Source organism: Lampris incognitus, chromosome 1 (genome assembly GCF_029633865.1).
Source record: "Lampris incognitus isolate fLamInc1 chromosome 1, fLamInc1.hap2, whole genome shotgun sequence".
In the NCBI taxonomy this organism is placed as follows: domain Eukaryota; kingdom Metazoa; phylum Chordata; class Actinopteri; order Lampriformes; family Lampridae; genus Lampris; species Lampris incognitus.
Window position 1 is genome coordinate 35,744,450 of NC_079211.1, and position 15,352 is coordinate 35,759,801.

General features: G+C 46.8%; 1 protein-coding gene across 2 annotated transcripts; it reads right to left on the minus strand.

Moving 5' to 3' along the window:
* Positions 1–5,348: 5,348 nt before the first annotated feature.
* sfxn5b (sideroflexin 5b) lies at positions 5,349–15,093 on the minus strand. 2 transcript variants are annotated; one of them, XM_056285837.1, is made up of 14 exons: positions 14,849–15,093; positions 11,594–11,662; positions 10,899–10,976; positions 10,535–10,561; positions 10,355–10,409; positions 10,210–10,235; positions 9,935–9,988; positions 9,538–9,594; positions 9,191–9,256; positions 8,813–8,903; positions 7,883–7,998; positions 7,426–7,511; positions 6,429–6,546; positions 5,349–6,137 (listed from the first exon to the last, which is right to left on the minus strand). In XM_056285837.1, the coding sequence occupies exons 1-14, from the start codon at positions 14,903–14,905 to the stop codon at positions 6,060–6,062; spliced, it is 978 nt and encodes a 325-aa protein (XP_056141812.1). In that variant the 5' UTR covers positions 14,906–15,093; the 3' UTR covers positions 5,349–6,059. The 2 variants fall into 2 exon arrangements, with proteins under 2 accessions (XP_056141812.1, XP_056141820.1); XM_056285845.1 differs by lacking the exon at positions 7,426–7,511.
* Positions 15,094–15,352: the final 259 nt, after the last annotated feature.

Consider the following 15,352-nt stretch of genomic DNA (forward strand, 5'->3'; position numbering starts at 1 on the left):
GCAATGAAACTGCCGGAGTTTTGGGAGTCTTCCGCGGCTACATGGTTCGCGCAGGCTGAGGCACAGTTCGCGCTCAGAGACATAACAGCAGACGAGACCAGGTACTACTACGTAGTGGCAGCGCTGGGGTGCGCTACGGCTTCCAGGATAAGCGGTTTCATAACCGACCCACCGGCCGATGGTAAATACGCCGCACTTAAACATATCCTCCTTGAAACTTTTGAACTGTCAACAACGGAGAGAGCACGTCGCCTCTTCGCAATTCAGGGCTTGGGAGATGGCAAACCATCGGAGCTAATGAGCAGGATGTTAAACCTACTGGGTCAAGAAAAGCCATGTTTCCTGTTTATGGAGCTGTTTCTGCGCAACATGCCGCCCCACGTCCAGACTGCGCTCGCTAACTCCACCATCACTGATCCCCGTGAGCTGGCAAAGGAGGCTGACCGATTCTTCGTCGCTACACAACGTTCCTCCCATGCCGGGGTGCTGGCTCCTACCTTCACTGGCCCCCCGCCGACATCGCGGGCGTGGCCCGACGGTGGCGCCACAGCGTCAGACCGCTACAAGCCCTCTGGACTCTCTATGTACCACGCTCGATTTGGTGCGAAAGCTAAACGGTGCCGTTCCCCCTGCAACTACAGGCCGACGGGAAACGAGAGGGCCAACACTCAGTAGTGGCCATGAGTGTTGGCGATACGAGCAGGCTACTCTTCATCCTCGACACCATCTCCGGTCGGCGATTTCTTTGTGACACGGGCGCACAGAGAAGCGTGCTCCCTGCTACTGACGTCGACATCATGGGCGGGGAGCGGGGCCCCCAGTTGGCGACGGCTGACGGCAGCCCTATCCACACCTACGGCGTGCGGTCTGTAGAACTGTGTTTTGGTGGACAACGTTTCACGTGGGAGTTCGTCATGGCCAATGTAACGCTTCCCCTCCTCGGAGCTGATTTTTTGTGCGCTTACGGTTTGCTAGTGGACATTCAGAACAGCCGTCTGGTCGATGCCTTAACCTTCTCCTCCTTCGCATGTACGCGGAGGGAAGCGGCCTATGCAGGTCTAGCCAACTCTCTCTCAGAGGCAGACAAGTTCAACCGCCTCCTCGCTGAGTTCCCTGACCTCACCCAGCCTACCTTCTCTGCACCTACCGCTAAGCATGGGGTGGAGCATCACATTGCTACGAAGGGGCCCCCGGTCTACGCCAGAGCCAGGCGTCTCGACCCCGCCAAACTCGCCATTGCCAAGTCTGAGTTTGAGCACCTGGAACGCATGGGGATCATCCGCCGCTCTGACAGCCCGTGGGCGTCCCCACTCCACATCGTCGCTAAGCCTGATGGAGGTTGGCGCCCATGCGGGGACTACCGCCGACTAAATGACGCCACCACGCCCGACCGCTATCCTGTCCCGCATATCCAGGACTTTTCTGCAAACCTGTCTGGCAAATGCGTCTTCTCAAAAGTCGACCTGGTCCGTGGTTATCATCAAGTTCCAGTGCACCCCTCAGACATCCCCAAGACAGCGGTGACTACCCCATTCGGCCTATTTGAATTCCTACGAATGCCATTTGGACTCAAAAACGCGGCCCAGTCCTTTCAGCGGCTGATGGATTCAGTGCTCCGTGGCCTTCCTTTCATCTTTGTCTATTTGGACGACATACTCATCGCCAGCGCCTCCGAGGAAGAACACCTGTCCCATCTTCATGCCCTCTTCACACGCCTCAGCCAGCATGGGCTGATCGTCAACCCGGCGAAGTGCCGGTTCGGGCTGACAGCCATTGATTTCCTCGGGCACCGCATCACTGGGGACGGGGCAGTCCCCCTGCCCTCAAAGGTGGAAGCGGTGGTGGCCTTTCCGCGCCCCCAAACAGCTCGTGCGCTCAGGGAGTTCATCGGGATGGTGACATTCTACCACCGCTTCATTCCCCGAGCCGCCTTTATCATCCGGCCACTGTACGAGGCGCTGAAAGGCATGTCCCCCAACCAGGCGGTTGACTGGACAGCAGAGCGGGACCGTGCGTTCACCGAGACTAAAGCTGCGCTCTCCCAGGCTACCCTGCTAGCGCATCCTTCACCTACAGCGCCTATTTCCATAACCACGGATGCATCGGACTATGCTGTTGGTGCGGTTCACGAACAGTGGGTGGGGGGGGCTTGGCAGCCTTTGGCCTTTTTCAGTCGCCAGCTTACACCCCGAGAGCGCAAGTATAGTACTTTTGACAGGGAACTCCTCGGTCTCTGGCTTGCCGTCCGGCATTTCCGTTTCCTGCTAGAGGGCCGCGAGTTTACTGCGTACGTGGACCACAAGCCCCTCACGTTTGCCATGTCCAAGACGGCCGAGCCATGGTCCGCTCGCCAGCAGCGACAACTCTCCTACATTTCGGAATTCACTACCGACATCCAGCACGTCGCTGGTAAGTCTAACCAGGTAGCTGACTGCCTCTCTAGGGCAGTGATTGGAGCGGTCCACCTAGGCCTTGACTATGCACAGATGGCCGCTGACCAGGCCACGGACCCGAGCATCCTCCGTCTCCGGGCCTCCGACACGGGGCTCCGCCTGCAGGACGTTCCTTTCAGCGACACAGGTGTCACCCTCCTGTGTGACGTCTCCGCAGGACAGCCCAGGCCCATCGTCCCGCACAGCTGGAGACGCCCCGTATTTGAAGCTGTGCACGGCCTCTCTCATCCAGGCGGTAAGCCATCCGTGCGCCTGACCTCTGCTAAGTTTGTGTGGGAGGGACTTAAGAGAGACGTGAAAGCGTGGGCCGACTCGTGTGTTGCCTGTCAGCGGGCTAAGATACACCGCCACATTAAGGCGCCCCTGGAACGCTTCGCAGTGCCGGAGAGACGATTTGACCATGTCCACGTCGACCTGGTTGGTCCCCTACCCCCCTCCCAGGGGTTCACCTACCTCTTCACTGTGGTGGACAGGACTACGCGCTGGCCTGAAGCTGTTCCCCTGGCATCCACGACGTCTGCTGATGTGGCCCGGGCTTTTATTGGGTCGTGGGTCTCACGTTTCGGTACGCCTTCCGACCTTTCATCTGACCGCGGGCCACAGTTTACCTCAGAGCTATGGAATGCTGTGGGTGAGGCTCTGGGCGTCAAGCTTCATCGCACTACCGCCTACCACCCTCAGGCGAACGGCCTATGTGAGCGCTTCCACCGGTCCATGAAGGCTGCGCTTCGGGCTACTCTCAAGGACTGCAACTGGGTTGACAAGCTCCCATGGGTCATGCTGGGCCTGCGGACCGCCCCGAAGGAAGACCTACAAGCCTCCTCTGCGGAGCTGGTGTACGGCACGCCGCTGCGAGTCCCAGGCGATTTCATGCCCAATGCAACGCGTCCCTGGTCAGCTGTGGACCAACGAGCCTCCTTGCTGGACGGGGTCAGAGCTTTCACACCCGTCCCTACCGCCCAACACGGCGCGCCGGTGTCCCAGGTGCCCCCAGGTCTGCAGTCAGCGGACTACGTGTTCATCCGTCACGACGCACACCGCCCCCCTCTGCAACCCCCTTATGACGGCCCCTTCCGCGTCCTGGAACGGGGAACTAAGCACCTGGTGGTGGATTTTGGGGGCACGGCCGAGCATGTTTCAGTGGACCGAGTTAAACCCGCACACCTGGACTTGACGCAGCCGTTGGAGTTAGCCCAACCTCCTCGTCGCGGTCGTCCCCCGGCTCCGCCTCCTCCCCCCGTGGAGGCCCGAGCTGCCTCTTCTGCTCCTCAGGCCGACCTCCAGAGGCCCGCGTCAATGCCTCCCGGAGACACTCCGGCCCCTGTTATCCGGAGCCGCCGTGGACGGCCTGTCGTCCCCCCGCGCCTGCCTGACTTCGATTACTAGGGCGAATTCTGGGGGGGCTCATGTGGTGGACACGTATTGGGGACAGAATTCAACCCAGGAACTAAGGGTTAAGTCATGGTTGCCCTGGCAGGTTAACGCAGGGTTAAGTTATGGTTGTCCAGCCAGTTTTCTGGGGCTTCTTGCCACCTCCGCTCAATCGAGCTGTGGTTTGGTTGTCTCTGATTTACCGTGGATTAAAGAAAGTTGCCTACACGGCTAAAGTGTGAACCTACGGTCTTCTCCGTTCCTTCGGCTCTACAAGATCAGCTTTAAAGCCACCTTCAATATCAACAAAGACATAGTCTAAAAAAATGGTGATGACAAACTTATTGACACCAAGAAGTGAGTTCTTCAACTATGTAGCAAGAAATGAAAAGCTATAAGTAAAACGACTTCTCATAGAAGCTTTGGCTTAGGCCCCCCTAGCTGACCCCTTGGACCAATGGGCCAATCAATGCCCTGTTGGCTCGTTTGGTAATCAGTTGTTCGGCAAACCATTGCAAACCCGGTTAGCAATGGCTATTTCCAGCAAAATAACGCACCATGTCACAAAGCACACATCATCTCAACCTGGTCCCACAAACATGACTGCACAGTTCCCAGATCTCAAGCCATAGAACACCTTTGGATTGAGGTGGAAAGGGAGGTTTGCAGTATGAACACGAGGCCAACAAATCTGCAGGCGCTGCATGGAGTTATCTAGTCAGCATGGACCAGGATCAACAGAAATGTTTACAGTACCTTTTTAAAACCACGCCACAAAGAATTCAGGCTGTTCTGGAGGCGAAAGGGGGTCCTACCCAGTACTAGATATGTGCACCTACGTAATAAAGTGAACGCTGAGTGTACAGTGCTATAGTATCCAGATCACAGCTAAACCAATTTGTATTGGTGTACTGTGTGTGATACTCAAACATGAAATGGGGGTGTCCGGGTAGCATGGCGGTCTATTCCGTTGCCTACCAACACGGGGATCGCCGGTTCGAATCCCCGTGTTACCTCCGGCTTGGTTGGGAATCCCTACAGACACAATTGGCCGTGTCTGCGGGTGGGAAGCCGGATGTGGGTATGTGTCCTGGTTGCTGCACTAGCGCCTCCTCTGGTCAGTCGGGGCACCTGTTAAGGGGGTAGGGGGGACTGGGGGGAATAGCGTGATCCTCCCACACGCTACATCCCCCTGGCAAAACTCCTCACTGTCAGGTGAAAAGAAGCAGCTGGCGACTCCACATGTATAAGAGGAGACATGTGGTAGTCTGCAGCCCTCCCTGGATCGGCGGAGGGGGTGGGGCAACGACCGAGACGGCTTGGAAAATCGGGGTAATCGGCCGGATACAAGTGGGGAGAAAAAGGGAGAAATAAAATCAAAAACAAAAAAAAAATGAAATGGAGCACAAACATCACGGCAAAGTAGCTGAAGCAAAGTATATCTCTTATATCCCAATTTCTGGTATAAAAATAAGTCTCAGAACAACATCACTCAAGATAGATTATTTTTATTATGTCATTTGAATAGTAAAGATATATTAAAAATCTACACTGTTTGACTGGCAAACTTATAGCATCAGGTATATTTTACAAAGCAATAAGAATACTACTTAAAGATTTGTTCAATAATATTCAGGTAATAATGTTTGTTATGTGCGAAATATAGTGCAAATAAAAAAATGAACTAGTGGTTCAACAATCAATACTGTAGTTTTGTCTTCTTCTGTACCTAACACAGAAGCAGTTTATAAGAAAGGGTACCTACATTTTTTTTACATAAAAATACTTGCAAGCTTTTGTCTTTTTCACATTTTCACAGCAATTAGGTTAGAAGTCCTGGCATGCAGTCTTTTGCCATTCATCAATAAAAAAAAAGTCATTAATTTAATATACAGTGAATCTAAATTTTCACATTTCTTCATCGATTCATTTGACAAATACAACCACTAAACAGTGGCTTCACATTGGCAATATTATCCCATAGTAAGTTTTAATGATGTTGGTTCCTTGAGCTTCCCTTATCAGTGTCTATATCTAGAAAATATTAGTGTTACAGCCATTGGTTAGTGCATGGTTATCCGGGTTGTGCTATATTAATGCCACAAAGTTCCCTGGCCTGTGGACCGGTGTCAGGGAGAATCCCTGGGGTTTCTATGGCAGCTTTTAGCTTTTAACAACATAGTCTCATTTGCATCCTCATTCCCTGTCCTCCACTGTACACCGCTGTGCCATCCATCATAAACCCTTGTTGTAGGTCACCACCTTGCAGTCTGTTGCCATGGCAATCTCCGGCTCAAGGTGAGCCACCTCGATCTACAGAAGTAAAAACAAACAAAAAAAAAACAAACAAAAAAAAAACAAACTTAAAATTTAGCTCCAGATCATTCTTACGCCATTTTCTAAATTTCTTCTAAAGCCCTGAAATCAGAGAGACTATTAACTGCATGGTGGGGAGACACAGCTGGAACAGGAAGTGAATGGCGGGAGGGCAGCTGGGAGTGCACATGTCAAGTCATGTGTATGTAATTTGAATTTCACCCCAGCTGTCCCCTGAGTCATCTGGGCTGGAGCGTAGCGGCAATGGGCAGAGACATGATAACCTACCTGAGACATCTGGGGAAAGAGGCTGATGGCCACAGGCAGGGAGAGGCTAAAGGTAGCCAGGCACACCAGGCTGTGGATGGGCAGCAACAATCTGCGATTGCTCTGCAGGAACTGGAGTCTGCACAGAGGACAAGAACAAAGCATATTGATCCGTGAGCCGAGTACACTGGCTGATGAACCAGTGGTGCTACGCTGCCACAGTCAAGATTACAAATGGGATGAAACTGTTAATAATGTGATCCCTGCAAGGCAATGCTCCATAAGTAAGTCAGGCCACAGAGTCTGCTGGGGAATATTGACATGCTCAAGGGCATTTCATCAGGGTGGCAGTTAGCTGACACAGGGAAGGGCAATTGTCTCGACTCATCATCCTGCTGCCACGTCTGCATTTTGTACAACGAGCAAGAGGAAGCGATCTTTGTTTCGTTTCAGTGTCCTAGTTCTGGGTATACACAACTTATAGTAATGCTAAAACTATCTTTCAAATCGTCTTTCTTTGATAATTTAAATAATTCATACATATTATTTATGGCTTACGGTAGTTATTCCATTTTTGCGAGCTGCACTGGTCATTTTCCCTCTGTGGTGTCGCATGGAAACTGAGGCTATGAATAGCTAAATAAATACAATTTCACATTTATGCTGTAAGTATATTGCTGAATATGGAGCTGCCAGGGACGAGGAAAAGAGGAAGACCAAAGAGGTTTATGGATGTGGTGAGGGAAGATATGCAGGTGGCTGGTGTGACGGAGGAAGACGCAGAAGACAGAACGAAATGGAAACGGATGATCCGCTGTGGCGACCCCTAACAGGAGCAGCCGAAAGTAGTAGTAGTAGTAGATTTATGCTGTAAGTACACATTAATGATTTAGATTTTTTTTTTAATGTAGAACTGAGTAGGAGGTGAGATGAGAGCGAGGGTGAAATTCCTGTATTTAATTTATAACTGGACGTTTTCTTTTGAAACTGAACTCAAACAACACACGTTTGTACGCACCTCTCTAGGTAGGACATTATGATTGGGGGGAGGACAAAGATGGGCATTGGGAGGACCACACGTGTAAAAGCAGTCTCCATGATTGCCTGGGGAAAAAGATATGAACAATTGTGCACACGCCTCATTTCAAAAGCTGCAATATGGTGAATCTAATTTTCCTTCGCATGTGACCAGATGGGTAACGTAGTGAGAAAGACACATAAAAATAATAGGAAATAATGGAAACCTGGTCTTTCATCAACGCATCTCATCATATCTACTACAGCAAAGTGATTTGCCATGCAATGAAAGATGACAATGTCTAAACCAATTCATTCCATTCAAACAGTTGACCCGAATACTACCCGAGTTAAAAGACAACTGTAATGTAATGTAATGGAAAACTGAGCAGATACTGGAGACAAGTTCTGCAAAATTACAGTTAAAATCCTAAGCAGTAATAACACTGAGCACTTACATGCCTAGCAGCAACTTTGGAGGATCCCACCACATTACCGTTTGTATCCAGCACATCAACACCCTCAGACAGCTCATTGTGTCTCATGAGGGCCACATTGCAGATGTTTGCACTCGCTGAGGACAGAGAGGTGACACTGAGTGGCCATTCATATTATTTACACAGGAGCACTAACTCACACGACAGTGATCGATACTGCATATTTGAAACAAGGACTTATTTTCAAATATGTGCAGGCCCCTTTTGGCTAATTACAACTGATTCGGATTCTGAAATCTGTTGACTTTGGTTGCAGATTCCTCCTTAAGTCTTCACTTTTGGCATTAGATAATGTGCACGAGGCCAACAATAAACGATCATTGTTGGTACATTAAATGTATTATTGTGCATGGTGCAATCTTGCAACTTGCACAGTTTGTGACATTTACAGAAAACAATGGCCTGACCCTTTAAACATATTGCACGGTGTCCCATCGCTTCTGCAAGCCCCTGCTGCAGCATGAGGTGCAAGTTCATGCTGGTTGGGTTCTATCATGAGAAAACACCAATTTCTTTTCTCATTGACAAATATAAAGTCATTTCTGCGTACTTCAGCATGACCGAAATCTTAACAGGCAATAACAGGCAGCTGTCTACTACCATTAAAGAGGTAGGATACCTTTTGTAACTTTTCTTTTTGAGCTGAAAACATGTTGGTTTTTCCATAGGATGTTAAAACTGACACCCCTGAAATGCTCCTTTGCAGGAGAAAAATTGATGCGTTCTCTTTCTTTCAGGGCAGAAAGCACGTTTTGAGTTTTGATCAACCCCCCCCCCCCCCCCCAATTTGCTCATGTCATATACTGTATATCATGTGAAGCATCGCATTACTGAGCACTGAGCCGGGCGTCATGTGACGTGGGTCAGCCAGGTCATGTTAGTGATACATACCCACTGCTGGGAAGGGGACTAGTCTCTGGATTATTATTCTGGTCGCAGGGCTCAGTTTGTTGGCCTTTTGAATCAGAACATTCAATCCAACCTATGGAGGAAAAAAACAGCAGTATAGAGTACAGTCTGCAAATACTGCTTTTCTCTAGACCTAAAATATTTACGCTGGTTCCACTAAATCCTAGAATAAAGTCGAAGCACTACTGCCGCTAACATGTTCAATGCAGATGAAAAGATCTTTTCACCACTGAGACATGTCAGAAACACACAAAAATAGCTGTTGAATCACATGTTCTTGTCCTGGGAGTGGGTATCCATATTTATGATGATTAAATATAAATCAATAAATAAATAAATAAATATTTTTTTAAAACTCACTGCAATGGAGACAGCACTAGTCACAGCTCCCACATATCCCTGAAGAAACTTTGATGCTGGTGTAGGCTGGTGTTGGAGCAAAATACATATTATTTCAGCGCTCCAAACATTGTGTAGGTTTTCTTTTATTATTCTTTTTATACATTACACACAGACACATAGCTGCTGTTGTCCAAAGAGGCTGCAGGCACTGCCTCTTGTCAGCAAATTATTATTTTAACAGGCTTTAGCACAATGCTCACTGGCTTGAGAGCAGCACAGTGTGGGCATCATTTCCAGTGAAACCGAGTGCAGAAGTTTGAACACAAAGTCAAGCCATGAACGCTGCACACTCACAATACACATACCTTGGTTGCGTTGCGGTTGGCATAGTTCACACATGCATTGTGACTCTGGTTCAGCCACTGAAGGAAAGATGGATGGAAGGAAGGAAGGAAAGTGGGGAAGACAGAAAGCAAGAAAAAAGGAAATAAGGCAGAGAGGAAGAAGCGAGTTAAGACAGATGGACAGATACAGATGGACACAGAAAATATGGAACAGGCCTGAAAATATGTGAATGTAAAATAAAAATAAAAATTTATTTATTATGGCTGCTGACGGAGTGTTTTCCCTTCAACATATAGTGATAATGTTGAAAATCGTGATTGTTTCTGCTTTAATAGGGCTACTGTAAGATAAAGCTGGATATTTGAACAGACAATAAATCAAATGGTTTACATTGGGTTAACATTGTGTTAACAGTACCTGCCAAATAATGGTAGAGAACACAGTCTGATTTGGGAGCAGAAGGCCAATGACCTGCAAAAAAAAAAAACAAAAAAAAAAAAACAGGGAAAAAGGGCTTATTACTGGACAAAGAAACCCATTTTATTCATCCCCAAATGTTGACCATAAATGAGTGTTATTGGAGTGTGTTACTGGAGAAAAATGGATATCTACATACAGTAGTCAACTTCATGGGAAAGTTGAATATTGTATTCACAAAAGATATGAAATTATGATTTGCAGAAGAGACTCACAATTGGTGTTCCGAATGGTACATAACCTGTGTAGCGTAAAAATTATAATCAGCGCAAACATGATGATAAAATGATGATATGAGGTGGTGGTGGTGGTGTCGGGGGGGGGGGAGGGGTTGGCGAAGATCTTCATTTGAGATCATACCTGACATTCGGAATGGCATGAAGATTTTCTCTCCCGTGTCGGGGTGAATGATGGCCTGCGTGTGGAGAGCATGACATCATCATCGTCATGCCGCCGAGAGAAAAGGATAAAATGTGCTGGATGTACATATGGGAGTGTCATTAACCTGATTCTGAGCTTTGACTCCTTCAGGTCACTTACCTGCTTGACTTTTTGGGCTTCCCATAACTCCAGAAGGAAACAGGTCAGGTAGAAAGAAGAAACACTTACGATCGTTATGTTTGTATTTGTATAAAGTACACACCACTGAGTTATATGCAGGATAATTTACTACAATACATTCATTCAATGTCCACCATTTATTTATTTATTTACCCCCCCCCTTTTCTCCCCAATTGTACTTGGCCAATTACCCCACTCTTCCAAGTCATCCCAGTCGCTGCTCCACCCCCTCTGCCAATCCGGGGAGGGCTGCAGACTACCACATGCCTCCTCTGTCGTGTTCTAGTATTTATCTTGAATATTGTTCATAGCAGATCACAAAGTGTATCGTAATGAAACTCACCTGAAAATCAGAGACTCCAGGTAGAAGTCTGCCGTGTTTAAAATCGTCAAGAAGTTTGACACACTCTTCCAATCGTCTCTACAAACAGACAAATTAGTAGTATTTCTCTAAATATGTATGCGACTCAAAGCTGCAATCCTGAAAATTTACATACTAATAAATGTCCTTCTTTGAACTTTCAAGCAATGGGGAATTTAAGACAATAGCTTATCCATGGATATCTGAATCAGGAATGCTTTTGCTCATTCTAATGGTTACTGACAGGCATTACTGAAGAAGAAGCAATGCTGTTGTGGCTAATAGGCTGATATGGCAGACCAAGCACGTAGAAGACCTTTACAAACAGACAATGCAACATCAGCACGCAAAACTCAGGTTCGACCATGTTCTTCTGGTCGGTGGTGAGGAAGATGCTGACGCAACAGCGCTGTAGTTGCCATGGCAACTCCTTTTCATCTCAGCTTGATTACATGCATTTAGAGAGGGCAAACACCAATGCAGTTAACATTTATCACCACAGGTGTCAGTAAAGCAAACAATAACGACAATCTTCAGGATTGCAGATTTAAAGGGGGGGCCAACAAATAAACCAGATCACACAAGAGTTTACATTTAACATTGAAATTGAAATCCTGGTTCAATATCTAAGGGTGTATGATTGACGTGAAATACATGACTTTAACAGTAAACTTTACCTCAGGCACAAACAAGGTGCTGGGGTCGATGATGTCCATAAAATGTCGAAGGCGACCAAGAAATGAACCCTTGAGAAAGTGAAAAAAACAATTTTCATTAAAAAGCATTTCATGCATTGCTATGCTAAATCATTCCCCCCCACCCCAGCTTTTCCACTGCAAATGAATGGCTCCATCACGAGTAAGGCAATCTATGGAATAATTGTGTGCAAACATCTTAAATAATTAAAAACTTAACTGATATACCAATGTTTATTTCACAAGACAATGCTAATTCACTTTGAGTTAGTAAGCATTTTTTTCTCAAGCCCACTAAAGTATTACAATTAATGGAGTGTAACACTAATAAAAGCTCATCTATTCTGTAATAATAATTCCATTCTATTATCCAAGCTGCTTATCCGAATCGGGATCGCGGGATGCTGGAGCCTATCCCAGCAATCGGGGATAGGCTCCAAGCGGGGAGACACCCTGGACAGGCCGCCAGTTCATCACAGGGCCAACACGCGCGTGCGCACACACACACACGCATGCACGCACACACACAAACTCACACCTAGGGACAATTTAGTACGGCCGATTCACCTGACCTACATGTCTTTGGACTGTGGGAGGAAACCAGAGCATCCGGAGGAAACCCATGCAGACACGTGGAGAACATGCAAACTCCACACAGAGGACAACCTGGGATGACCCCCAAGAATGAACAACCCCGGGGTTTGGACCCAGGACCTTTTTGCTGTGAGGTAACTGCGCTAACCACTGCACCACCATGCCGCCCTCTGTAATTATAATCTTCAAAAAAAAAAAAATAGAGCACAACGTCAAACCCATTCGAGTTAGTTTGGAGGATGACTGTATTGGTAGCTGATAATGTTCAGCTCCCCTGACTTCTGTCATCACAGGGCAAGGTGTTTTGATTCAACTTATTTAGGCCCAATGAATAGACGTACTGTAATGTACATGACAAATAGTACTTCCAAATGCATCTGTGCAGAACTCTATTTAAAAAAATGAAGACCTAGTTTCAATGTTGCACAGCTTAATGTTACACAGTAAGAAGACTTTTCAGAAGCCAAACCAAAGCATTAACAACAAATATCTACATTAAAAAAAAAAAGACAGACAAAAGCTCCCTGGGGTAAGTTGCACAATGTGGCCATAATACAGTTGAAATGTCTCTTTAAGATCAACTTTGAAACGCTAACAAGAGTTTTTTACATTTGCAAAATAGATTATTCAGAGTCAGATGATTTCTCACCAGGAAGGCTCAGAATAGTTACGTCGAGCATTCTGTTCCCCGTTCCCCTGACAGTGGAAACGGGCACGCCGGGCTGACGTTGTGTGCCAACAGTCTGAAAGGGCCCACTGGCGGTGCATGCCAAGAGTCTCTCTGGCAAAGCAGATGGGCTGAAAACATGGGAGCTTCAATCAGATCCCTCGGAGCAATTTATCACTTACGAAGGGCAATGCACCCAGTGGAATGCACCCTTCTCCACTTGAATTATCTCTCAAGCACTGGGTCCTAACTGAAATCAGGAAAAACAACCTTCCATGGCCTCCCAGCACCGGGGTGACGCATGGGGAACATGTGCCATCTCGCTGTCAATTTCCAGGTTTTCTGTCATCTGTTCATGTCACATCTTGACTCCTGGCAGCCCATGTGCGCCACAGTGCTGTTTTGTACGAGTATAGGGTAGACAGAGGATCCACGTGAGAAGACAGCTTTAATTATGCATGTGTTTCAGCCCTCCAGAGCATACACAAAAAGGCAGGCAGAGATGGAGCATGGCAATAGTAGTAAAGACACAAATGGAGCGAGATTTATGCTGATTCAAGGGCTGGCCTAATTACAACTGCTTTGATGCAAGCAGCTGAAAATGTTACAGCACCTTTATCAACTCAACACGGGCTGCAGAATGTAAGAGGGAACAATAAAGGTACTATTTATCAAGAGGTATAGACCGAAATGGTGTCTTGCTTGAAAATGTATATTTCTACAATAGGAGTTCGTAACCAAATGTGAGTCACCAGTTCATGAAAAATTGCAGTTATTAAAAAAAGATCATTCAGATGCAAGTTATTAAAAATTGAAACTTTATTTGTATGAGCCAAATGGGCACCAGGTAATATCCTGTGTCGGTTATCTTCATTTATGTATCAATTTAGATGGCAAGGCTAGAGGTCTCTTTGGCTCTTTGTTCTTCCTTCTCCATATGTATTTAGATAGGACAAGCTATGATAGCATCTCCTGAGAACAAGACAGAATAATAGCTCCAAAACTGTGGGTGACTCATTTACAAAAGCTGTCTGTGGACTTTGTGATGATGCATCATCATCATCATCATCATCAGGTAAATAATTTCCCATAGGCAGCTGTTCACTGCTGCAAAATACCTGTATGGAAATGTGGACCTGACCAGCTAACATGGTGAGTGTTAATACACCACATGAGCCGACGTGAAGGTCACATTATCTTTCAGAATTAACCAAAGGTAATTCATTTCACAGGATGGAAAACCGAGTATAATGTGCTAAAGATAAGGACAGACAGCCCATTCATCTTGGACACATCATATCCCCCCCGAGCATTACACCTCACTATCACAAAGCGGACTCATGAAGTCTGCTCAAATGCATCCTTGTATATCTTTAAAAAAAAATCAGCACATATGTATCTGGGTGTGTAGAGTGCCTATTTAAAATCGATTTGAGCATTGAAAGTTTTACCCTACGAAGGTTAACCAAAAGTTCAAAAGCAAATCCAGATGGAAATGTGCCGTACAAACGTAAGGCCATGTTAGAGAGAACAATGCATCAAATAGAGCGCAGGACAAGGCACCACAAATCCAATGTTTACTCATATTTTTACACGCAAACCTCTATCGCATTGTCTCTTGCACGATAAACTGTTGTGCAGCCAATCTTGGTGTACAAGCACTAATAATAACACGGTTCAGCACCACACGCACGCGCACGTAGGTAAGATTGTAATCGTACAAGTTCGTTATCTCTGTCACAGATGTTGCACGCTTGCAGCCTTGCCGTTAAAAGACCAGGACGGAGAGGTGCATCGCGCATCAAAGCCAACTTTGAACACTTACTATCAGCATCCAGCGCTTCCAGGCGGCCGAAGACGAAGGGGAGCAGGGGCGGAGGGCTTTTTTAAAAAAAAAATTTTTAAGCACCCGAAAAGATGAAAAACAAATACTACTATAATTAATGGACGATGAACGAAGGATAAAGATGAATTACCTGATCGTATCGCGATCTCCCAAGCTGGAAAGCAGGACAAGCCGCAGATTCCGCCATGACACCGAAGTACCGACTTACTTATTGACGAAGTGAATCATGTACGGACATTCAAGTAGTGCGAACTACATTAGTACATTCAGTGTGAAACTAGTGAAGCGACGAGCCCCTACGTCTGCTGGGAGCTGTAGTTTCTGCCGTGTCCACTTCCACGGTCCAAGTTGTCTCACATGACTACACATCCCAAATAATCGATAAGGTGAAAGTCATTGCATAACTTGTCGATAGTTCTGGGAGAGATGCGGAGCAAATGGACCAATGTCATGATGTATTCAGGACACGTGTTAGCACTCTTGATCTGATCTGACCGGATCAGATCTTAAACAATGTGTAAAATACGTCCAATCCATACGTAAAATACCTTGTTGAAAAAAAATGCATGAATAAAAATGAAAATAACTAATACTACTGCTACTTTCGGCTGCTCCCGTTAGAGGTCGCCACAGC